This window comes from Opisthorchis viverrini, assembly GCF_000715545.1.
Source record: "Opisthorchis viverrini unplaced genomic scaffold opera_v5_127, whole genome shotgun sequence".
NCBI lineage: Eukaryota > Metazoa > Platyhelminthes > Trematoda > Opisthorchiida > Opisthorchiidae > Opisthorchis > Opisthorchis viverrini.
Genome location: NW_008751785.1, coordinates 1,023,734 through 1,050,291, shown reverse-complemented (window position 1 = coordinate 1,050,291; position 26,558 = coordinate 1,023,734). Strand labels below are relative to the sequence as shown.

The window sequence follows — 26,558 nt, the reverse complement described above, 5'->3', positions numbered from 1 at the left end:
GTTGGTCAGCACTGTAAACTTGCAGGCGAAGACAGTAACCGTTCGGCAGACCAGTGTTAGCATCCCACTGTCCAGACCCGATAACCATGACGTCACTGGCTCGTATATGTTCTTTGATCAATATGATGTAGAGAAACGCCATCACGTGAAGCTGGTACTTGCAGACGAAGGTGAGCACCATACTGTTATCTCAAAAGTCCCAGTTGTGTTCCAGACCGATTTAACTGTATGATTACATGGATAATTATTTATCATTATGTCTCACGTACTGATCACCGATTGTTTCTCAGCAATACTGGAACTAGACAGCCGGAGCCGTTGTATTACCCGGCATTTCCTGCTGCTGAGCAGCTTTTCAGTCAAAATGACCGCATGGCGCCGTCCGGTCCTTGGCTGTCGGTCATATTGGGTTACACAGGTCGATTCAAATCATATTCTCGTTCGTAGATCTTCATTTAATTCGCCTTATAAACCTAAGGAACAATACCTTCGTTTAACATTAGGGAGGCTTAGTAAATCAAGAATCAAAGAAATATAGTAATTCCGTTGTGCAATACGCTATAAGCAGCCTTTTCGAAAGATATTTTCAGTAACTGACGTGAGACAACCGCCGCTGTACGCGATGCTGAACTTATGCGTGTTGTGCTTCCTGGTTCGTACACCAAGATTACTGCATCTCCGAACGGTCAGTGCGAGACGCTGTACCCTTTAAGGCTAAACTGTCGGTTAGATATTAACTCGAAGGTAGTCCGTGTATGGACAGGAGATATAAAAAGTGGAAGAAGCCGGTGTATTTGAGGATTCTGGAAAGCTGATTCAGCTGAGTAATTGTCTTGGTGGGTTCATCAAGGAAATCTAACTTGCTGTGTTACGGACCGTTGGTAGCTCGCTTTGGTTCCGTAGTCATTGACTTGTTCGGAGAGCTCGGTATTTATTTTGCAAACATTCTGTCACCATTCACCCAACAACATGCTGGCTTCTCGAGTGGCGACGAAATGTTTTTAAACCCACTGCCAAGCTCAGAGATGATCACATACAACCCATACTGAAAAGTAGGTAGTACCATTCTCTCCTACCGAATCGTACGGTGTCCGTCTTTCGGTTTGCGCCACCACGCATTTGGCGTTCAAAACATGACTCTCCTTGGCAGAAGATAGTTTGGTATGTGTGAAGCACAACCACCCCATCACAGTTTGTGGCACTAGCGGTAATCCTGAGATTTAATACTCCCTCACACCGCAGATCACCCAGTTGATGGTTACATCACTGAATTTGTTGTTGTGAGCCCATACAAGTGGTGGTTCTGAGACGTTGGCTATCATCAGACTACTTTCAATGTTCTTTGTTAGGTTCAACGATGCGTCCCGTTTTTTTTAAAAATTGTGACGACAAACCCACGGAGCATTAAAAGGGGGTTGAACATTACAATAAACTTCCGAACGCACTTTTGTCATACGTGTCCACTATGGACGACGGAACTATAGATATGGTGTCTCAGACAAATTTTCTACGTCGATCGCAACGTGCCTCGTTCGTGACTAAATCTTTTGTAGTAGGCTTGACACGCCAGTGCTGACTATGGATTATGGTGCCAAACCTGGTTCTGTGTACTGATCCGAACTACTACAGTATACACGGGAGAGCCTGTCACCCACGTCAACCTCTTGGATGCGAGATGCAATTATAGGACAGTATAGATAATCCCACTGTGTATTATGGACATATCGGTGACGAAGCTTGGTATGCTTGATGGTCATTTTCAGACTAGTTGCGCAAATGTGTGAGTGAAAAGGTAATTGGATTTTTTTAGAAAAGAATAAAACTTAGCTTTAAACCGTTGTTTCATCGTCGGCCACAATGCATGCATTTTTGCCGGCAAGCTATGTAACTCACTAGCAATGATCTTGGACGTCCTGGCACTACTGTCTAACTCTCACATCGATTTGAGAGGCCCTCTTTGCTGACACAATTGTGCTTACTTCCCTGGTTATACTACCTACCAATGAATGAAAAGAAACCGTCCGGCTGTAATACTGTTTCGGTGCCTGCCGCCATACCTCCTGGAGGAAGCTTGAGGGCTGAAGTACTGCCAGGTTGCCCGAACCTACACAAAAGCAGTCGAGATACCGAGGTTGGGCTCGAACCACGAACCTTCCGGTTAGTAAGTTCGTACCTTAACCACGAAGGGATCCAAAGCTTAGTGAGCAGTAAGATTACACAATCTGGATAAAGTTACTCGTATCTAGAATGGACGGATTTGGATATTGTACGAGATTTCCCAATCCCCCTTACCGCTTCACCAGTTTAAAACAATGCTTTTTGGATATCTGGACGACATCGAAGGTTGGCCAATTACTGAAACAGTAACGGGCCAACTAGTAGTTTTTCAAAACAATCTGTTGAACGGCCAGGCAAAGGTATGGCGAATCACCATGGGGTCCATCGTGTCTGCAGCACAGGGCAGCGTGCGCGGTATTTCGGCTAGTACAGCGCTGGTAGTGAGAACGAGGGGTCACAGATTTGTCTTCTTTTCCCCATGTCTTTCTTTCCACTGGTTTTGTGTAATTGAGTTTCTATTCAATATGGTGTTCATTTTCCAACACACGTGAAGCATCATTTTCGGTGTTATCATCAATGATATCATCATCATCATCATCAAAGACAGCAACGTCAGTGTTGGCACTGATGCTTCACTGCCGTATCATCAATGATAATAAAAGGGCAAGCATGTGTGGGAGTAATTCCTGTCACAAAAGTCGTGAAAATCATGACCACTAGAGTCACAGGGCGGAATACTGAGAGTTTTCCATACCTAATCGGCCGCAATTGACCGACGGGGTTGTAAGTTGGAGGTTTGCTGAAGTCAGACCTTTGTACACAGTTAACTACTGCTAACAGGATCATCAGATGCGCGGTTTTCGGAATTGACTCATTTTGTCTTATGGTTTCGTCCCTCCTAACCCATTCATTCTACGTCACAGGCATACCACTCTCTACTCAATGGAGCCAACGTGCCTATCCATATCCTATCCAAATAGCCCAGTTTGGGTTGAGTCATTATTCCAAATGGGCTACTCTGACACAGAAACGAACTCATAATACTGGTACTTCAGCGTCCCCAGGAGCTGTCACAGACGTGGATCTGTTGGATTCTAGGGACCCACACTTTGTTCGCTCTCTTCATTTGTCTTTGGATGATAGGCCTACAGTCTATCGGTTTTCAGGTAAGTGAAGCTCTGTTACCGGCATTTTGTAAATTTCTCTATCCAGTACAATTGTCAGCCTATCCACACTGAGTGTTTTCCGTTGGATGCTTTTTCTCTTATTCTGATATGTCACACAGGGCACATTTACTGCACACTTTGCATGTTACTAGTCAAAAAGACCAATGAATAAAGGACAACGCTGCAGAGGACTCACGAAAAGTCTATAAATGTCCTCGACTTCCGGTCGATCTAAGTTAGGTACAGAGTGTCCCGAGTTCCGAGTCGGTGAACTGGATATGCGTCGTTCCCAGTTCGCAGTTCGCAAGATTGACAAAGTTCCTGGGGTGGAGGCAGGTTCAAGGACTTCAGTGCTTCTAAAATACTAGTTTGTTTAAAACTCCCTCGAATGGCCTCAGTGGACATGGGCGTGGATGGCGAAGACAAATGAGTGAAGGCACGTGTACAAACCGCTGGTGATAAATTAGGACTATTTACTGTGCGACAAGCCAAGGCAGAACAAAGCATGAAGACACGTACTTACTAGTCCAAGCGATGGCGCATACACCGAAACGTACACCCAAAAAAATCGTCCAATAGGAATAAGTCTTGCTGGTCTTCCCTCACATGACCAACGAGTGTCCGACCATGTCAGAAGAATGTCTTCATCCGTGATTGGCAAAGCGGAGACACTGAGCATGAATGCCCAGCCCCAGTGTTTGATTGCGCCTAGTTGAGTCTACGAATGGCTATGATCTTTTCGGAGTTCTGTGTCCCGGGTGGTGCCAAGATCAAACTTCCTTAGACGAGAAGAAATCAAGCCAATGCTGTTTGTATACGTTGTGCACTCGGCTTACTGTAACTTTTGCCGACAGCGAACCCACTTACTGATAAAACACTGGCCAGCTCTTTCAACACGAAACTCTCTGTAAAAGGAGCTTGATAAGTAAGGAGTTCTTTCACTATGAATTTCCTTCGTAGACAAATTCCAACACTTGCGTGTTTTGTGGTTCACTTTGTAGTGGGAGCTTCCTCCGAGAGTTTGCTGGCATTTGATGCCAGGGCAGCGGACACAAAACTGATTCACTCCCGTTGGCGATACTTTGTCCTCTCCGGCGATGACTGGCACGAGGGGAGCTATGTCAAGTTGCGTGTACTGCGGGCGGCCTCTGACCCGTCCTCGTGGAAAGAAATAGTTTATGCATGTGGAAATGCATCCCCACTACAAAGCAAGGTACTGTCATGACTTCGTCCACTTGTTTACTTGAATTTCTGGTGAATTCTAATCCATTCTGTGTGATCCTCAGTATAAGCAGCTATTAAATTCTTGAAGTAAAGTACTCTAAATTTTGCTGAAAGCTCTTCGACATGTGCTCAGTCTCACCCTTGGGGCTCATCAGGCAAACGCAGTCCCCGGGTTCCCTTCAATCTTACGTTCTGTTTAGGCATAAATTGTACCAGGTCCGTGAAATACACTGATTTGCACGCCAATTGGGTTTTAGCAGGAGACTCAACTGAACCCAGACCGAATCTCTTGGTTATGATATTCTTGAACCGAAATGCTGCAAAAAGACTGTCTCTTGTTTCAGTTGGTACGCTACTCGAGATATCACAGCATATTTTCTCGAGGCTAATTGCCCATGAGATTGCTTATGTAAAATGAGTATAATTTGCAAATTTCGGTCCAAGGAGTATGATGGGATCTTGGGGACTTCGCCTAACTGATGAGCCCCAAAATAGACTGAATCGGATTTTAGTCATTGAACAGTGCACTGGTGAACTGGTGCACTGGAACTTTTGTAACCGAATCCCTGCTATGGATGAATATGCCAGCAAGCAAATAAATGAGTCTCGAAACGTTGACTGGTAAATGTGTGCAGATACTGCGGGGAATACTTGTACTCATGCTCATTAGGAGGCTTTAGAGTTCAAGCCGGACTCTTCCATAGCTTCAAAGGTAGGGGGGCAGTATAACAAAACAAACAAATTAGTGAAGCATTCATACAACTGTTTTTCGATTTACTCAAGAGTCCAGCAATAGCTGATGAAATAGTTGAATGTGGGTTTTTCATTCAACCTCAGACTTTAGGATGTGCTGTTTCTTTCAACATTAAAAGCAAACACGCTCACTAATTCGGAAAATTCGAGAAAATATCTCCGTGAGCATCAATTCCGTTCATCAAGCGTGGCTTATTACCCAGAAAGTAAAGCGGGTTTGGGGGTGATGGAGTGTAGTCTATAATGGTTGGTAAGGTCGTAATGCGTGGTAACCACAATCCTGTCGATCTGAGCATTTAATTGTTAACTCTTTCCACTGAGAAGTTCCTGAGCTCTTCGCGTTAGACCTGGCAAAGCGCGCAATGGATGCCTGGAATGCGAATATAGTGATTGCCCCCAGTAGGGCCGCCCGTAAGACCTCTCAAAGTGGTTCCTTCCGATGCGGGGTCTGTACTCGAAAGATGGTCCAAACCCATAGTTTCATGGGAAATTCCTTTTCATACTACATGATATATGATATCGTCACACGTATTATACTCTGTACTAGGTTATACATTATATCCTTTCTAGCTGACCTTATTCGAAGTATGACTCCCATAAGATGGGTAATAATCATGAGATACCACTAGGGAGCTTAATGCCCAATCTTTTCGTGGAATCTTATCAATAAATTAGGTATTCCGTGAATCTCCCAAGTTGCCGCAAAATCCTCTCAAGTGTCATTCGCGGTTTGATTGACCACTCTCAGATGTAATATCTTGTTTGGGATATTGTCCACTACTTGTGACATAATGGTCAGCTATCACATCGTTGTATTCAGACTCAATACCACCATGTATATCGATGCAACGAACAGTCTGCGTTTTCCTCCGTCATAATCCAATCTAACTTGGTGGAATTTAGCCTGCATTGCCATCCACTCCAGATTTATCAGCGCTGTTTAGAGATGCACGTAATCTGCGGAAGTGCCTTCGGGTAACAACAGAAGAAAAGCTCCTAGACTTCACTAGTCGTCAACGGTGCCATATTAAGTAACGGCTTGAGGCTAGCTCATCAGTGTTCAATGACACTTTCTGAAAACCAAAGGATCTTCATTTCACCTTTTAAGGTCAAGGACGTCTTATTTCTTATTACGCGATCATGCTAGGATCGGTGCTTTTAGCCCATCAGATAGTATTGAGAGTGCGCACCGGTAACCGAAATAACCAGACCTTGCTTCCCTTTACCTTACAAGGTCGAACTCCACTGTTATTCCAGTCCTCACATTCCCTGATTTCTGAAGAACCGTATTCCTCGGTAGAGGAGTATTAATGTAAAAATGTCAAGATTTTCCGACACCTTTTGTAAAGTTAACATCTTGTTCATTGGTCCATTCATAAAGTTGGCGGGATTGTGATGATCTGGTTTCACGGGGAGGTTCCCATTTGGGTAGAATAATGTGTACCCTTTCAGGGTGTTGAGTATGTCTTGTCGGTGGAGAGGGGCGTGATGGCTCAAGTGATAAGAGCGTGAGTTTACTGACCGGAAGGTCTGTGGTTTGAACCCGACTTCCGCCTCTCGACTTCATTCACCTAGGCTTGGGCAACCTGGCAGTACCCCAGCCGTCGTGCTTCCTTGGGGTGGGGTGGCAGCTAGGCACCGGAGGGGTGTTACAGCTGAACGATTATTATTATGTCTTGTATACGTCACATGCTAGTGGTGACTGCATAGGCCACTTTTCAACGCTTTCATTCCTCTGTGACGTACTATGCGAGAATATTTGTAAAATATTGCCTGTTTAGCTCTTGTTTGTGTTCTTACCATCCCTTTCTTTTAGTCCCGCATCAATCATTTTTCTTCTCTTCCCCATCTTAAAGATTCAGCATTACTCCATCTCTACAGATGGTAGGACGGCTACTTTTTGGATGCCCCTCTGTGGCAATGCATCGCGCTCAGAACGATCTTCAGTATCGATTGAACTTGCGCGTGACCTTTTGCGTGATCTGCAAAAGGTTTTCGGACAATCCTTTTGGCGCTTTGAAAAAACTTCAGCGCATTCGTTTAATGGAGATAATGATGGGTGGATCGAAGATGGTTCATCTGAGTCCAGGTTAGCCACTATGGAATCCTATTTTTCCTCATGAATAGTGGTTTACGAGTTCAACATATAATTTTCCGTGGTCATCATCAACTCCTGTAAGCTAGGTAGTTGGCGACAGACAGTTTTTGTACCACCCAGCTGGAGCCACAAATGGTCTTCCGAGAGCATGGTGCATCGGTTGAACTTTCAGCCGGACAGCTCGGCTTGAAAATTATAGCATACGCGCCACTGGGATCGGTTGCGCGCCATGTCATGGTTTATCGTCCTCAAACCTCTCATTAACAACCGATGAAAACATAAAACAACGCTATCTTCTTTAGACTTTGTTGAGCATACGCAGCACATGCTCCAGCCAGCTCAACCTGGTAAGTTTAATCTGTTGCTCTAAGGGGTCTGATTCCTTAGCACGCACTCGCTTACACACCACCTCGTTGCGGACTCACCGCAGCCAGCTTTATGTTGCTACTCTACGGAGACACCTTTAAGACACCCAAGGTTCTCGGATCGGAGGGCCGAGTCTCACACCCAAGGACTGTGATCGCTCTTATGGTTGCCTTGTATACATGGCCCTTAATCTTTGGTTCTGGCGCAAGTTGGCGAACGCTGCTCACTCCTTGACTGATCGCTGGGAGAGAGATCCGTGAAAACTAACCTGGGTTCCGTCCTGCAAGGGGATGCATCGATCAAATCCTCACCCTCCGACAGATTCTGTAACCGCGATTCTGCTTCCAACTAACATTGTCCATATTCCTTGACTGTGCTGTACGCCAACTCCCGTAGCCGATGATGTGGGGAGTGTTACTTGTGCATTAGAATGCTACTGCCATCTAACGTCCACCCATAACCTGTATTTCAATCACTTTGTATCACCTTGCCATGTTAACATGAAAGCCCTCGCTCATACGAATCGGTATTGCGGTATTTACCTGGTGGTGAACGCTGCGGTCGTGCCAAAACCCGTCGCCCTCAAATGAATAATTCTGGCGATCGAAGTTGCTACGCATAGTGATAAAGTACACATCCACTGGCCTTTTGTGCCTGTGTCCGTATACGACGGGTAACCTAGTGCATGTAACTAACGCAACTGTGCTTTTACATACCTCAGGCTGTGCGATTGGCGGTCCTATGTGTAAGCAGCCGATTTGAGGTCTGAAGTACATCCGAGTGACCTGCCATTTGTGTAGATTCTGCCAATGAAGTCCTGTCAAATATGTCCAATATTCTTTCATTTTTACTTCAGTGAATCGAGCCACTACCACTGCTTATCCAGATTACCTGGCTGGCAGTACCCCAGCCGTCGTGCTTCCTTGGGGTGGGGTGGCAGCTAGGCACCGGAGGGGTGTTACAGCTGAACGATTATTATTATGTCTTGTATACGTCACATGCTAGTGGTGACTGCATAGGCCACTTTTCAACGCTTTCATTCCTCTGTGACGTACTATGCGAGAATATTTGTAAAATATTGCCTGTTTAGCTCTTGTTTGTGTTCTTACCATCCCTTTCTTTTAGTCCCGCATCAATCATTTTTCTTCTCTTCCCCATCTTAAAGATTCAGCATTACTCCATCTCTACAGATGGTAGGACGGCTACTTTTTGGATGCCCCTCTGTGGCAATGCATCGCGCTCAGAACGATCTTCAGTATCGATTGAACTTGCGCGTGACCTTTTGCGTGATCTGCAAAAGGTTTTCGGACAATCCTTTTGGCGCTTTGAAAAAACTTCAGCGCATTCGTTTAATGGAGATAATGATGGGTGGATCGAAGATGGTTCATCTGAGTCCAGGTTAGCCACTATGGAATCCTATTTTTCCTCATGAATAGTGGTTTACGAGTTCAACATATAATTTTCCGTGGTCATCATCAACTCCTGTAAGCTAGGTAGTTGGCGACAGACAGTTTTTGTACCACCCAGCTGGAGCCACAAATGGTCTTCCGAGAGCATGGTGCATCGGTTGAACTTTCAGCCGGACAGCTCGGCTTGAAAATTATAGCATACGCGCCACTGGGATCGGTTGCGCGCCATGTCATGGTTTATCGTCCTCAAACCTCTCATTAACAACCGATGAAAACATAAAACAACGCTATCTTCTTTAGACTTTGTTGAGCATACGCAGCACATGCTCCAGCCAGCTCAACCTGGTAAGTTTAATCTGTTGCTCTAAGGGGTCTGATTCCTTAGCACGCACTCGCTTACACACCACCTCGTTGCGGACTCACCGCAGCCAGCTTTATGTTGCTACTCTACGGAGACACCTTTAAGACACCCAAGGTTCTCGGATCGGAGGGCCGAGTCTCACACCCAAGGACTGTGATCGCTCTTATGGTTGCCTTGTATACATGGCCCTTAATCTTTGGTTCTGGCGCAAGTTGGCGAACGCTGCTCACTCCTTGACTGATCGCTGGGAGAGAGATCCGTGAAAACTAACCTGGGTTCCGTCCTGCAAGGGGATGCATCGATCAAATCCTCACCCTCCGACAGATTCTGTAACCGCGATTCTGCTTCCAACTAACATTGTCCATATTCCTTGACTGTGCTGTACGCCAACTCCCGTAGCCGAACTAACCTGGTTCCGTCCTGCAAGGGGATGCATCGATCAAATCCTCACCCTCCGACAGATTCTGTAACCGCGATTCTGCTTCCAACTAACATTGTCCATATTCCTTGACTGTGCTGTACGCCAACTCCCGTAGCCGATGATGTGGGGAGTGTTACTTGTGCATTAGAATGCTACTGCCATCTAACGTCCACCCATAACCTGTATTTCAATCACTTTGTATCACCTTGCCATGTTAACATGAAAGCCCTCGCTCATACGAATCGGTATTGCGGTATTTACCTGGTGGTGAACGCTGCGGTCGTGCCAAAACCCGTCGCCCTCAAATGAATAATTCTGGCGATCGAAGTTGCTACGCATAGTGATAAAGTACACATCCACTGGCCTTTTGTGCCTGTGTCCGTATACGACGGGTAACCTAGTGCATGTAACTAACGCAACTGTGCTTTTACATACCTCAGGCTGTGCGATTGGCGGTCCTATGTGTAAGCAGCCGATTTGAGGTCTGAAGTACATCCGAGTGACCTGCCATTTGTGTAGATTCTGCCAATGAAGTCCTGTCAAATATGTCCAATATTCTTTCATTTTTACTTCAGTGAATCGAGCCACTACCACTGCTTATCCAGATTAGCTGGCTAGATTCTGAGTTCAAACTAATCATAGCCTTCTCATGAAAAACCTAGTGACGTTCAAGATGCCATTCATTGAAGATAGTGCCACCAGTTTAACAATTTGACCACATAGGGTCCACCATAAAGCTGGAATCCGTAAGCCCACATCATAAGGGAATGTGTACTTCATGTTCCCCATTGGTAGTCATGTTTTCAACAGTTAGTATTCATACAGTTAAAGAGTCGTTATGCGATGTATTGTAACGAAACCATGGTACATGCTTGCGAGACCTACTGTGTGGAGTGGTATCTACTACTCTTCATTTCTTGTTCCTTGTTACTTGCTATCAAGAAAAAGACCATATGAATTTTTGGTCGTTTTTTCCCTGTCGTTTTCGGTTTAAGTCACACCGTAAAACGTACTTAACCTATTGGTTGAAAACCAATGCTCGGCCCTGATACCTCTGATACTCAGGAGTAAATTAAGTGCACGCATGGCTGTTCTATCTTTTTGCAATGTGGGGTCAGCTACATGCTTTTCATAAAGAACAGGAAGATGCATTCTTGACAAAGCACACCACCTATCTGCGAAGGAATGTATTTTACCAAGATGCACCGTTTGTCATTTTGCCCTATACATCAAGGAGCACATCACTGCGTGTGTCTCAGATGCAACCCCATTATGTGCTGTTTAGGTAGTTACTTCGTTCAGCACTGTTCCTACGCTAACGTACTCAGCGTTTACTGTGTCGCATTTGCCATCACATTCTAGGCTTATTCATGTGGAGCTAGTGGAATTGTACGCAGGTGTTCACGGACCTGACGGGGGTGGGTTAATCCGTCTAATGCGTTTGGGAAGACCATCGTCCACGGAGTCACCTGGTCTCACGGAAATTTTATTCCACACAAGTCGCTTCATCTCCGCCGCGAAATGGTTTTTGCGTAATCAAGGTTCAGATGGTGGTTGGCACATTCCAGTGGCAAGGCAGTTTCGCGAGCGCCCGACAATCGAACCCGGTTGGGTTTCGGCTATGGGTCAAGGTAAGCGCATCTTCATCTTCCCATATGAATTGGAGTATTGTGGTTAACTAGTTTTGGTATGCAGAACCGCAGGTTGAGGCAGTCCGATGGACTTATCACCTTTCCAATTGTATTTTGTTAGGTGGTATATCTTCCGTCTCTCAATCAGCCTAATCAGATCCAAACTCGGCGCATGAGTTTGTCAAATTTCACGACGTCTTCCTCAAAGTTATCTCCACAGAGATCCGGGGAAAATTCAGCGTGAAGTTTATTTGCCCCAAGGGTGTGCAGTGTTTGGAACTTCATGCTTTTTGGAACACTATCACTTCACACTAAACCCACCTTAAACTTGAATCGAGACACTTCGGAATCCCTATCACATCGCCTCGAGAGTTTCATCTGAACTGGTGAAGAATGTCAGGACGTCTGACTTTGACAAACTCATAGAACACTGGAACTCCTTGACTTAGTGAGGTCATTATCCTTAATACTCAGAGCAACAGGGATTTCGGGCGTTCCCATTGAAAGTTTGCCATTTCTGTTCCGCGATTTTATCACTGCTCATTCTTCTGGTTTTCGCTGATTTTGCGTCACTGGAGTGCAATAATGTAGTGCTAGGCCAATCCGATTTTTAACTAGGGAGGCGGATATAGCACCTTGTATATGGTATCTTTACCCTTTCTTGAAACCAAACAACACGGTTGCTAGTCTTCGGTATTGGTGTTGCTCAAAGCCATGCTTATTCCGTTGAATAGTCGGCGAGATGGCCGAAGTGGTCAAAGCGCGAATTTACTGACCGGAAGGTCCGTGGTTCGAACCCGACCTCTGCTTCTCGACTTCCCCTGTCTAGGTTTGGGCAACGCGCCAGTATCCCAACCCTCGTGCTTCCTACGAGTGGTATGGCAGCTAGGCCCCAAAAGGATGCTACAGCTGAACCGAATAGTGGATGGGTTCACTCACTTTTTTTTGGGGGGGGGCAGTTACTTTTTACTGGATACGAACGCTTGACTCTGGAGTTTTTCCCCATCCAATCACACCTCATTTGATTTTCAGTCCATCTAGTTTGAGTTAGCTAATTGTTCTTTAGTCTCCTTCCCTATGGTTCTAAGGGGTATTTTATTTCGTGTCGTCATCATTTAGTGTACTTTATTTTTTCCTCTTTCTTCAGGGCAAGGAATCTCGCTACTTGTCCGAGTGTACAATTACACGAAGGATATGACCTACTTGGAAAGTGCCCATCGAGCTCTCGGTCCTTTTGCTCGAAGTGTCGCCCAGGGTGGTGTGCTTTCGTATTTCTTGGGGCAGCTCGCTTTCCCCTGGTTTGAGGAGTATCCAACCAGACCAGGAAGTCATGTGTTGAATGGCATGATCTATTCCCTAGTTGGTCTATACGACCTTTCACAGGTGGGTCGATAACAGTGCATATCTTCGAAAGAGAGGTTTACAGAGAATGTAGTCAGCACAGAATTGTCAGCTTGATCCCCGTAATAACAGGACCTTTAAGGTCACTGATTCTTTGCCACCCTAAGGTGGCATCAAGCGGAATTCCGACCGGTTGAAGGATATATCAGCCGTGACACCACACTCCATCAAATGTTGTAGCGGCGTCATATGCACGGAAGACCCACAATCTTGGTGCTTTTTGGGTGCGCCACCGTCTTGATTATCATCTCCTTTGGGCTTACAGGGATAAGACACGTGACCCTTGTGGTTAGGTTTCAGACTGCAATTCAGTTCATGATGCTAGTCAGGACGCTATTGAATACTGAAGTACCTAATACTTCAATAAGTTCAGATGTGTGGTGGTTACTGGCCTTCCTTTCCGAAGGATTTGCTGAATTTTTATTAGCTCCCATGACCTTACGCTTTTGCCTCACTTGCCTGGACGAAATCCGGGGCACCTGCTTTTGTTTCGAAAAATCTTTGCTACTTTTTCGGCTCCAACGTGGCTGATCCTTAAACTGTATGATGTGTTTGTTTCCTTTTCAGTCAAGTAAAATTGCAGAGTGTGTGGAACATATGCTTCATTTTGCAAAACTAGTTCAAAGCTCACTAGAGCATAACCTTTAAGATACGTCAGAAGGGTGTCGTTTTTCACTCTCGAATGCAACCCGGCTTTGCCTTGTCACTCGCAGGCAAGATTTCCGCGAAGCTAAGCCGCTTGTTCCAAACAGGGGAACAAACACACTGCGTTATCGCTACGTGCCCTTAGTTATCGCGGTGCGGAGTGGAGCAGTAGGTCTAACGTAACTCCGTTCTGAAGGTCGGTCTTACTGGGCAAGCAGCGTTGCTTTTGTCCATATTTCTTTTGGCAGGCCAATGGTTTCCGAGACGTTCGGTAACTGGCCCGCATACTTGTGAAAATACTAAACAAACGGGTGAATACGTCAGCAAACCAACCGATAGAGAGGAGAGAACAACAACATGTGGAACCAGGTAGTCTGTTTGCGTTGAAATGGGATAGGCAGCAAATAATTAACATGTTCTTTCTTAAGAAACTAGCCCCCCAATTGTGAATACCTACGTTTTTCTGTGCGGCACGAAACTGTGAAGTCCTGACATATTGTCTTGGGATACATACTGCGTTGAAGTGCACCATATGAGCATCGTTAGGGTAATACATCTGAGAATGAAAGACGACCATCCATGAAACGTACATCTATGTCATCAAGCGTACTACCCTGTGTGCATAATTTAATTCAGCCAACACTGCATCTGTGTTAGTTTCATTGTTCTCAACTACATATATATGGTCTGCATAGCGGTGGTAGCACCCAAGCCCTCCGTTGGCTGCGTGAAGTTAGTTGAACTCCAATCTCGCTGTGAAGATATCTGCAGTGTTCCTATATATAGTTTAGTGATCACACCGTCAGTTGATTGGTACCGCTATTCATTAACTTGGAAATGGATGTTAAACATTAATCGCAGTAAAAGTTCACGCAGACTTTCCAATGTTAATACTATGCCGGATGATATAATCACGTGTGAAATTAGTTGTTTTCGGCAGTAGTTCGTCAATGAATAATGATGCCAGGTCGAGGGAAAGAATCTCCGAGGTTATGTCAAACTGGTTCCAGAATTTGTCCCCGCCATTTAACACTTGGTTCGTATGGCGAGTTGAACATGTCTGGGATGTGACGCAATTGGACTATATAAATGAGCGATGCGGATACCCACTAGTCTAGGAGATGTATACTGTTTGGCCAGGACACATCCTTTGTATTCCAGGTTTTCGAGGTATTCAGTCAGCTTTCGTCTATTGTATTTGGCCTTGTCTCCACCTTTTCTGTCTCATCAAAACTCTTGCAGCTTATCCAAGTAGCTTTTGCGATCCCAGAGGAAAATACCAGATCCTTTACTGGGGCGGAAGATCAGAATATCATGGTGATCCTGAAGCTTTTTAGCTTTTCAGTGTTTACCATCCAGTCGATGAATAACGGTGCCAATAAACTGACAGTGTGGCAATGAGACTATGTGTATGAACACTGGTGGTAGATATTTCCACGGCGAGATTGGAGTTTAACTAACTTCACGCAGATATCGAAAGGTTTGGGTGTGTTGGCTGAATTAAATTCGGCACGAAGGGCAGCAAGAGACGGATGATCGTCTCTTATTCTTCGACGTACTGCTCTGGCGATGCTCAGATGTTACAGTTCGACGCAGTGTTTATCACAAGACAACAGGGACTATTTATGTACCAGATCCCATAGTTTGATGTAGTTTGATGCAAACAAAACAACCTAGTCTGTTTAGTGTCTTTTCCAAAACTTGAAAAATATATCCTCCTAATACTGTAGATTATTTTGGCAGTCAGAAGCACGTTCCACAAAAAACGAATGCCCCATACAACACCTAATGATGATGGACTTTCGCAATGGCTACACCAAACCACTGCCTTCATTGTCCAACTTGTAGAATCCTAATCTTTCTGATATTCAAACACCCACTGACATTTACAGGCAACCCTACGATAACGTGATCCGTACATATAAAATATCCATCTTCCAGGTATCTCCTCTTCCGGAGGTCCGCAAAAGATCAACTCAGCTTTGGCACTCTGGACTCAACTCGCTCTCTACTTTGCTACCTTTGTTTGATTCTGGATCGGGCAGCTTCTATGATCTGCGGCATGTTACTCCAGCCACCGGTGATATAAAAACTTCGATGCTTATTCCTGAATCTAGCTTCGAGGGTCGTTTTATCCATCGTGGTCCGAACCGTGCCCGTTGGAGCTACCATGCCCTGCACATTCGCCAACTTCGTCTTTTGGCCAGCATAGATAACGACCACGCTGTACAATGGTCTGATACCGCTTCTCGTTGGACAGTCTATATGAATGGCACTCGGTCTCCACATAACTGAAAGTTTTAAATACCGCATTTACTTCCATCCAAATCAGCTGTATTTGTCCTCTATTTTCTTCCTTTCCTTTCAGTTCACTGCATTTGCGGCTAATTTTCAATATTGATCTTTTCTACATAAAAGATTAATGGCCTTATCGGTATTTATGTCCATGTCGACGGGGTAGTTTCCGAATTACTAACCATACTCACAAGTCCATCTTCAATCTAACAACATTATATCGCCGCGTTCTCGCCATCCACAAAATTGGTTTGAGAGTGGAATACTTGCCTCACACCAATTGAATGAATACCTCAAAAACTAGGGCCAATAGACGATACGATTTACTACTGTTCGTATTCATTGCCTCGTGATGTCACGCGATTAATGGGCATTTGGCTGATCGATCGAGCGAACCTAACGCAAAACGAATAATGTCGCAGTGCTATCAACATGTAATCAACTTTTTTCAAGCAGTTACGTGCTACTTGATTTCGCAGCTTTTGCCCCTTCTCGACCAATGTCTGCAACAGAAGATCAAAAATAGTCGTCAAATAGTGTATACTGTATGGTTAATGCATCGCCGATGCATTATTTTTGTACACCTCGCGACAGGCTAAATCTAAACCGTCAAAGTTCCGGTAGGTTTATGCGTCGCTGTGGTCAGGATACGTTTTATTCGTATCTCAGCTGTTTCCGTTTAGATCTTAGTTTTCATAAAACCGACGTATCTACACTCTTCTTCCAAGTGGCACCCCGAATCTCCTGCTCCTGATCCGTTTCATCCGATTTCATTATTTCATCCGTGCTTACCAACACTGAAGAAGTGTTGTTCGGTGAGTGGCCTTCGGGCGCGTATTTGCTGGCCGGGCGTAGGATCTGAGCGAACTGAATGCGATGCCATAGTCGCCGGTGATTTTCTAGTTTCATCTGAAAATGATGAACAAAATGATGCAGTGTGACTTTTGGTTCGGCAGCAGGCTATTCGGCTGAACATAATGTTACTGTTATCTTTTTACAGCCAACATAACCATTTTCGGTGTGGAGGACAACAAGAACATCTTTGATTTGGGATTATATGTCGTAAACTGACCACAGTGGGATTGAATCTATAGGAACCGTTCTGTAAGATGTGCCAAAGTTAATCATATGTGTTCCCACTCACTTCGTTACTTTGTTTTTGAGTGGCAGTAACACCAAAAGAGTCGAGCTAAGAAATAGGTGCTTCCCATTTTACTAAGATGCAATACTACTTTCGTCGATATATACGCATATTGAGACCTCCCGGTGATAATGGATCCAGCTCCCTTCGAAACATGGTACATATGAAATTGCACTGACGAGAAAGGGTTGATTTCTGAATCTACACTTGGAGTTGAGCTTTCGTGAACTGATTTCATACGCTACCCAACTGATCCTCGGACATTACCGCTCTCTCCAAGTCATTTTCGACGACAAGATACGGTAGCAACAGGATTTCAAGAAATGGGTCGAATCGAGTTCCTTTCATTGCCAGCATCCGCCACATCCCACCCGTTCGCCGCCAAATGTTCACTTTCACTGGTTGAAGCTGGTAATACTGTGAACAAGGTGACGGATATGAGAACGGTTGATAAAGCCGAAGAGAATGAAGTTTTGCCTTTGGAGGAAGACCGTCAACAAGATTGAAATGCTTCATCATGGCAGATCCAACTGAAACGTCTGACGTGCTGGTAAGTTATGTTGCAACTCTTTCCTCCCACGCACTTTACAGTTGTTTCCACGTTCTTTTTCCGGTTCCCCGGGAAACCCACATTTAGTTTTTTCCCTCCACACTCCAACGGACCGCCAGAACGCAACATCTTTCGTCTGCCCAAGTGCGACTATCAACGCTTGCGGTGAAATAAGTCATACTGAACATATAACCGCTGAATGATATGCTTCCAATCGTCATCTGAGAGAGCCTCGCATTGCCACCTAGTTGTCTGAACTGTAAAGCCTCGTAATTTCACAACACTGTTCATGGCGTATACCCCAAACAACATTAAAGTACTCTACATAAATCTATGTCCTAGTGTCAGTCGTTCAGTCTGTATTGCCAGCGGATGGATGATTGCTTGAGGTTCCATGTATGACAAAATTCTTTCCAAAGCGTCTACTTCTCAGCACAGGTTTGCATCCGTGCGCAAGAAATTCAGCACGTGAAAATTCTCGCTCACTTGAATACCTAGGAGATATCTTACAACCCCGAAGCCTTAGATCTAATGCTAGTATGATTTGTTCTTCATCATGAAGTGCCAATCCCCTTCTGCTTCACCCCTCGTTGCCAGTTTTCATTCATGTACGTCTATGTAACTCTGATGAGACGTCTGTATCTGTATCAACACATGTGATTGGTTCCAAACGGTACACCTTAACACGCGCTAGTCCGGAGTCGCTTCTCCCTTCGATTTCAAAGGCCGCGTAAGATGCGGAAAAATCGCTTGGCAACTTAGACTGGCAGATCCGGATGTCGGACTAATTTACCAGAACCGTCTTCTGGAGTCGCTTCCAACTGCTCCACCGTTAGACGTAAAATCATACTGGGACGGCATCGTCACCTCTGCCTACTGCTGACAGTCTTGCTTGTGGCACGGCGCGACTAGGTCCACCGAACAGGGGCACTTTTTAGGTCTCGGAGAAGTATCCAAGTCAGTCCCGAACGTAACTCCGCTCGCGTCAGGTGAAAATGAGCGTACGCATCGACCGTGAAGTCTGGTGGACTCGGAAGGCTAAGGGAATGGAAGAGGCCCAGAAAGCCGGTAATGCCCGAAGGTTATTTCAATCGATCCATGCGCCCGGCTCCCGAAAGCGCCTGTGAGTGAAACCATCAAGGATCGAAACGGCGTGCTTATTTTTAATAAGCAGGAACGCCTCGACCATTGGGCCGAATACACTAAACAACAGTTGTCGTGGCCACCAGCTATCATTCATCTGGAGCCGGCAACTGACGCAGAACCCTGAACGGTGAACCTACGAACTGGGGGGTTGTGACCGCATGTGTTCTCAAGCGCCACCGAGCTCCTGGTCCGGACGGCCTCCCACTCGCACTGTTCAAAAGTGGGGGCGAGATCCTCAGCGCTTGTCTGATCTGTTTGCCTGCATTTTGGAAAACGAGACTATTCCAGACAACTGAAGGGAGTCGATGATAGTGCCCATTTTAAAAAATGGGCCCGTACGGAGTGTGGTAACCACTGGGGGGTCATCTTAACCATGGTTGTAGCGAGACTGCTGGCGTCACCTGTACTTTGTCGCCTCATGGTTGCTGCTGAAACACTGACTCGAGAGCAGCAAGCGGGGTTCCGGCCTGATAGGAGCTGTGTTGATCAAATCTTCACACTCCGTCAGGTGGTAGAAAAACGCCAAACGTACAAATCACCCACAATTTTAGTATTCCTAGATTTTCAAGGCGCATTCGACTCGGTTGACCGGCCTGTTCTCATTGACGTGCTTGTCCACCAAGGAATGCCCCCAAAGTTCGTGAACATAATAAGTTCTGAATATCCCCAGACTTCCGGACCTGAGAGTATACGAAAAGCTCTCCAAAAGCTTCCGTACACAACACGGTGTCCATCTGGGATGCCCAGATTTAATTTCATGATCACTTGAAGGTCTCCAAATAGTCTCTGGCAAAAACCTTGCCGATCTGGAATATGCAGAGAATGTCGTTCTCGTCCTCGAAGAGCGGAAGGCGCAGGTCTTCTTTGATGAACTGACCAAAGTCATCCCGTCCTTTGGTATGCACTTTGCACCCACAAAGTGTAAGGTCATGCTTGTGGACGTGCAGTCACTGAACACGCCACTTACAATCCAGAGAGAGGTACTGGAATTTTTGGAACGTTTTACTTATCTTGAAAGTTGTATTAGTTCTGATTGTGGTGTGACATGAGGTGAATGCATGAATCTGCAAGGCTTGGGCCGCGTTTGCTAATTTGAGACACCTATGGCGTCAGGATGGTCTATCCCTGAATCTAAGCCGAAGACTGCTGTTTTCCGGTTTTCCGTGCCAATTCAGAGTGGCAAAAGCAGAGATGTGATCCATCCTTGACCTAGCTTAGGGTTTTGCAAGAGATTACGAAATGTCTGGGTGCTATTGCTGCCACTCGTCCTTCGGTATGGGGACCACGTGATCCCGATGGCTCCTGTTTGTTGCTGCAAGATATGGGTGCTAATCGATGTCAGTGGTGTTCTTGTTATCACTTTCTGTGTGAGCGCTCAAAATAATTGTGGTAGGCCAGGACTAATTCTCCTCCTTTTTCAAATAAATCATAGTTGTAAGACAGTAAAGCCTCATTGTTGAGCACTGATGCCATGCTGTCGATTAGGATTGATGATGATGATGACGATAATAATGATTGTGTGGATGATGATGAACAGGACAATGATGGTGACGTTGATCACGAGGGTGATTATGATGATCGTGATGACGATTTTGATGATGATCACAATGATGATGTTCATGATGATGAAGCCGATGGCGATGAAGACGACGATGATGATGAAGATAATGATGAAGATGGTGATGATGACGAAGATACTGATGATGATAGTGTTGACGACGACGACGATGATGATAATAATAATAATAATAATAATAACCATGATAATGATGATTGTGATGATTATGACGGTGATGATGATCATAAGGATGCTGAATATGATGCTGATAACTATGAGGATGTTGATAGTGATGGTGATAATCCACGTCATGATGACGTTGATGATGATGATGATGGTTGTGATGAATATTACGATGATGATGTTGATCACGATGGTGATTATGATGTTCATGATGACAATCTCGATGATGATGATGATGATGATGATATGATGATGATGATGATGATGATGATGATGATGATGTTGATGACGTTTATGACTGTGATGACGATGATGAGGATAACGATTTGGATGACGATAATGATGATAGTTTGCATAAATAATAAATAAATAAACATAAATAAATAAATAAATAAATAATGGCTTACTTTTTCTATTTGCATGAGTCTTTTTCGTCTCTTCAATTCCCTAGTGATTTGTCGGTTTTCCTGATTGTGTTCAATGGCCATAATAATAGACGGGAGTTTATATCGATGATAGTTGTCCTCCATTTGTTTTTTCCAACACGTTTCTTTCTTGATCTCCTATAGAAAAAAGACGAAATGTGCAATCAATTATCCGTTCACTGTGATCACGAACGTTCGTGACTCCGCTGTGGGCCCCATATGCGAATCTATCGAGAGGTGCGCACAGATGTATTCCATATTTCACAACAAAGAGTTTAAAATGACCAAGTTGGAAATAATTGCTTCTGAGCTATGGCTCGGTTGTTTAATAAAGTACGAGTACACAACCGGCAGATGGGATAGGGGCATGTGCAACTCTTTACAGCTGCCCTGCAATTTCTCTGCCTATCTATAGCACCACTGAATTTGTAAAGGCTTGATTGTTTTGAGTATGTTTACATTCGTACATCGACCTTGATGCTGTACGAACATGCTTGTGGTACATCGGATCAACTTTGGAGTGAGGCGAGATGGACTAAGTGATTAGAGCGCGACTGACCGGAAGGTCCGTGGTTCGAACCCGACCTCTGCCTCTCTACTTCCCCTGTCTAGGTTTGGGCGACCTGGCAGTAACCCAGCCCTCGTTCCTCCTTCGTGTGGCATGGGAGCTGGGCACTGAAAGGGTGCTACAGCTGAACGATTTTTTCTAACTTTGGAGTTGGGTGCTAAATATCATGGCCAGATTGAAACTGCTGTCGACTCTTGTTGCTTGTATGTTGTGCCAAGTTTTCTTACTTCTAATGAAGCTCTACACTAGGTGCTCTGGGGTGGGTCATTGCTTAGAGTGCGAGTTTGCTGACTGGAAGATCTGTCGTCCGAACCCGACTTCTGCCTCTCAACTTTTCTCTAGGCTTGGTCAACCCGGCAGTATCCTAGCCTTCGTGCTTCCTTCGGGTGGCACGGCAGTTAGGTACCGAAAGGGTGCTCAGCTGGCAGTTTTTTAGAAGGAAGACCAGCCATCCACTATCCCGAGTTTGCCCTGGCTAATGAATTTGCTGATGTTGCCTAAATTTTTTTTACGCCCTTCTTCCGCTTGTTTCGTAACAACGGAGTTCCCATCGCTGCAGAACGCTGATATTCTGGTGCTCTGCACTTGTCCCGTCAATAATGACAATGAACAATATTACATGGTATATTCAAACCTGTCGACACAAATGGGCGTTTGCACCAGGAATTAAGAAAAAATCATTCAGCTGTAGCATCCTTTCCGTACCTTACTGCCATACCACCAGAAGGAAGCACAAGGGCTGAGATGCTGCTAGGTTGCCCAGGTCCAGACAGGAAGTCGAGAGTCAGAGGTCGAATTCGAGCCACGGGACTTCCCGTCAGTAAGTTTGCGCTCTAACCACCGAGCCATTAATTATGAACAAACAAAATATCGCTGATTTAAACAGATCGCACCTAACCTCCACAGCGATCCCTCGGATCTTGATAGTGATATAGTAATTTTACGGTCATTTTGCTTGAGGAGAATTGTTCAAGAATGAATGGGGCAATATCGTGATATTTTCCGCTTCCGGTTTCAGCGACTTAATCTGTATTAAACTTCAGTTTCCAATGGAAAATGGACAGAAGTCAACAGATTAGAGTTTACCGGTTGTCAGCTATCCGGTTTAGTCTTGCTTTGGGTTCATTAGATAAGCCTTTCTTTCAGATTTCGACCAGTTGTTTGTCATGCCTTTTTCATTAGTAAACTCCTTGGTCTATGCCTACCTGGAGAGGCATAAACAGGACAAAAACAGTAGTGAGCTATCAGGTTTTGATCAGTCTCTTCGTTCTAATTATGAGAATAACACATGGAATACCGTTTCAACTAGACCTCAAGATAGCCTCTGTTCTACATATTCATTAAAAGATTATAGTGACTGGCTTAATCAAAGCAACATTTTACACCTGTTGAATATGTAAACGGGTTAAGTATGGTAGATCAATCATGCTAGAAGTGAGCAGCATGCCGACCAGCTGATGCTTACCTGGATTCTTCTTAAAGTTTCCTCGCGCTTCTTTCTAAGTGTTGCTACCGCTCTTTCGAAGGCACGGAGTGTTCTTGTCAGGTCGTCCGTTGAACGATCCAAGTCTTTCTGAAACACTCGATGGCACGGTTACACCCTTTCAGCTTACCTTCGCTCTGCGAAGTTCTTGATGTAATGCACTGCACTGCCGATTCAGCTGGTTTACTTGGTCCATTTTGTTCAACAAAGTCTCCTCGAGAGCTGAGTTCTGGTGCTTCAACAGGGTGCAGTCCAGCTGAGTCACCCTAACCCCTTGTCTGATCCGCATTCGCACAGCGATTTTCTTTTGTTTAAGTTGTTTCATCAGCCTCATTGTGTCAAGCCTGACTTTCTGATGATACGCTTCCTGTAGTACGGAAATACACATCCCGAGTTCAGGAAATCATGGCGGCTGAAGAGTATGTAGTTTCGGTTCAATACCAGCCCCAAAGAAAACAAGCGTAACGAACATCCTGCCTTTATAATTAATATGTGAAAACATACATTGTCATTCAAGAGAGGGCTGTCAGTTTAAGGTTGGAGGGTTACTGACCATCAACTGAGGAAGTTAAAGGACATTTAAGTGACGTTTCGTTTGTAAATCTTTCTAGCGCCCAGTATGAAGAGTGTTGGTTGTCAGATAGTCGTAGTGACCAATGCAACCAGCGGCACGCTGGTAGTAAATACTGGCCCTCAGCTGCGCTACAACTATGGGGATTAAAGACTCTAGTAAAGTATAGGATTGGAGACGAAGAAGTTAGCCTGGATGCGCTTTTTATTAGCATTGAAGGTCTCATATCCGGGCATCATGAGTGTGTCTCCTGTGCGAACCCCAACCAAACAAGCCTGACCTAAAACCGCAGGTTAATTTTTGCTAGGCAGCCAAGCTAGTGAGTGGCGTTAGCGGAGAGGTTGCCAGCCCTTGACCTTGCAGGGGGATATGAAGGAGAGTAAGAAGTGTTTGGGTGCTGTCTGTGCTACTCGCCTTACAGGATGAGGACCACGTGATCCCCACTGCGCCTAGTTGGAGGTGCTGCAAGATATGGCTGCCAACCTATATCAGTGGCGTTCTTGTCAGTTTCTGTTCATATTGCCTGAATGAGTGTCTGGAGGTGTAGGCACCTCGAAATGATTGTAGTAAGCTAGCACTAAGTCCTTCCTCGTCCATCTTCATTCATTTCTTCAAAATAACGCTTTCAACTCAATCATGGTTGTCCGGCAGCCGAGCATGCTGTCACTGATGATGATGATGAATGAGTGATAACACACACGGTATTGATCCCGATTTCATCCCATGTTGTGTAGGGATAGCAGCCATGCATAGACAGAATCATAAGGAAGGATAGTGTGAAGATCACCCGTCACTCAGATTGACAGTAGTCGCCTTCATTTTCTGTTTGCAAGCCCTGTCCTGTACTCTGCTAACAAGACGTTAGGGTAGAAAATAATCATTTCTTTGTTAGACAGTTGATAATCACGTGCAGTGTATCTCCGAACCGCTTCAAACCATCATTCTAATGATCCAAATTCACCGCTAAAGAGCTCAGGACTTGTTCTAGAGGCAAATCGGTTCCACATTACTTCAGGTCTAGTATAGTTTGGAACGCACTGCAACTCACGCATCTTACCTGGTTCGGCAAGCACCGTCGCACATGCCTGACCGCCAAAAGATTGTTTGACCAAAGTTAGCTCGGCTTCCTACAGCCGAAGATGAGAACAACGAAGTTACGTATAGGAGTAAGAGCCCAACTACGAAAAGGACAAATGCATCTTATATCTTATCCCAGAAGGGTGCTACTTCTACCAAGTTAATAGTCATCAAATGGATCGATGTTGAATGTTTTAGTGGTTTGTCCCCACAAACGGTGGTTCTTAGCATTCCTTTCATTTGATGAATGCTTGAAATGAATTTTATACTAGTGATCAAGTATGCAGATCACTTTCGTGCATCTTTTCCTTTTTTCAGTACGTCGGATAACTGTTCACCGTCGTTTGCTGGATTGCCGTAGCAACAAATTAATTAATTAATTAATTAATTAATTAATTAATTAATTAATTAATTAATTAATTAATTAATTAATTAATTAATTAATTAATTACCGTAGTCAACAAATTAATTTATTTTGCTCCATCAATAGTCAGACTTTCACTTGACCCTCTAGAAATTGTCTGTTGGGTGTCCCCGAAATCAAAAACTGATTTAGCTCATCCTATTCGAAGAGGGAAGATCTCTTTGGTGAATAATTCACATCTTGGTTTCGCTCAGTCCAAACCACCTTGAGGGTCACTCACCTTGACGTACTAAATGTTTGAATAAAAATGAGACAGCACTTGAGCTAGGAAGTGTAGAACTTGAAGAGGAGACAATGCTTCGGATATTATCAACATTCAAATTTAGCTATCTGTAGAGGAAAAACACCAGTAAATCTGCTTGAATTACCTGTGACCTAAAGACAGATAAGTATCCCACACATACTTGTGCAGACTATCGCGTTGAATAGTAAATTTTTTTAAATATTCCAATCATGTTAAAGAAAAACAAAAAAACAGTATGTAGGCAACCTTGAAGAAGTTTCCAACGCTCGAGTGGTATCACAGTTCAAATTATCGTCCATATTGTAACGGCTTAACTGGAGAACAAACGTAGACCCCAACATGCGTTTTGGGATTTTTCTTGATGCGAAGGCGATTTCCGACCCACAACCGAAAGGAAATATGCACCTTTATATCACGCATGAAACGCATACCCACACTCGTCCAAAACTGTTTGTTGTTCCTCACACCTGGGTATATCAGCAAACACACCTGTACCTTGATTGACATGAATGAGTTTATCATACAAATATTACTATTCGTCTTTTCATCAGGCGAATGAAGCGCTTGTTAGCACTCAGGTGCTGCCGTTCACCATAACCTCAAGAAAGCCATCAGGCTCTGTTGTTCGTTTTTGGCAATGATAACGCACACTGAATTCTGTATTCTTTGTGACGAAAGGCTCCCGATTTGGGTGAAGTGTACCAAAGGAGTGACGATAAAAAGGCGATGGAAAACGTTTCAAGAGGCAAAGTTGCCGTCATAACGAGTAGTGACATTGTGAACGCACATCATAAACATTCACGTCTACAACCATTTGATGTCAGTTGAACAACTTGGGGTATGAAAAATATCGCACAAAGTTATGATAGTTTATCAGCCCCGAAATTAAGTTCACTGTATATGCAACCCTTAAAGAAAAATTTCACCGGTTTGAATCTTATGCATTAGCATTAGCCACTCACAGAGTCTCTCATACCAGTCTCCTGGCCCTCCAGGTTGGGGGTTGGAACATGTGGCGACTTGTTCCGTAGAAATGGTAATGCATTTGCATTTCCCGCCAAACACCGCTGCCTTGCGGTTAGGCTTTTGAGCCAAAGGCTTTGGTTGAGGACCCTAATCGTCCTCCTGTCTAGGTGTGGGCGCCCTGGCAGTATCCCAGCCCTCGTACAACCATGACCTACACAACTAACAATACTCTCATGCCACATCGGCCGTCGCGTGGTACCATCAGCCGGGTCGCCTTACTTGCTGCATACAGCAGGGCGGGCAGGCGAAAACAGGCTACTGCTGACACCTCCCCTCTTTCTCCTTCACATACTTTTTCTTCCCCCTCTCCCAACCCCATTAATAACTCTCTCCT

The 26,558-nt window shown here is 44.7% G+C and overlaps 2 protein-coding genes across 2 annotated transcripts in view; one reads left to right on the top strand and one right to left on the bottom strand.

Annotated features, from left to right (window-relative positions):
- T265_06313 (hypothetical protein) overlaps positions 1-18,402 on the top strand; it is a gene marked incomplete at both ends in the record, with an annotated part of 27,111 nt that extends 8,709 nt beyond the window's left edge. The window contains 11 exons of the mRNA XM_009171540.1: positions 2-170; positions 2,982-3,224; positions 4,226-4,442; positions 4,542-4,857; positions 6,730-6,879; positions 7,137-7,290; positions 8,910-9,063; positions 11,159-11,487; positions 12,635-12,870; positions 15,475-15,792; positions 18,214-18,402. Of these exons, the coding sequence (XP_009169804.1) occupies positions 2-170; positions 2,982-3,224; positions 4,226-4,442; positions 4,542-4,857; positions 6,730-6,879; positions 7,137-7,290; positions 8,910-9,063; positions 11,159-11,487; positions 12,635-12,870; positions 15,475-15,792; positions 18,214-18,402 (2,475 nt within the window). The remainder of the gene's footprint in view (position 1; positions 171-2,981; positions 3,225-4,225; positions 4,443-4,541; positions 4,858-6,729; positions 6,880-7,136; positions 7,291-8,909; positions 9,064-11,158; positions 11,488-12,634; positions 12,871-15,474; positions 15,793-18,213) is intronic.
- The window catches only part of T265_13994 (hypothetical protein), a gene marked incomplete at both ends in the record, with an annotated part of 19,353 nt that continues 9,151 nt past the window's right edge, over positions 16,357-26,558 (bottom strand). The window contains 4 exons of the mRNA XM_009171551.1: positions 16,357-16,737; positions 20,814-20,969; positions 22,865-22,972; positions 23,013-23,249. Coding sequence (XP_009169815.1) covers positions 16,522-16,737; positions 20,814-20,969; positions 22,865-22,972; positions 23,013-23,249 — 717 coding nt within the window. The remainder of the gene's footprint in view (positions 16,738-20,813; positions 20,970-22,864; positions 22,973-23,012; positions 23,250-26,558) is intronic.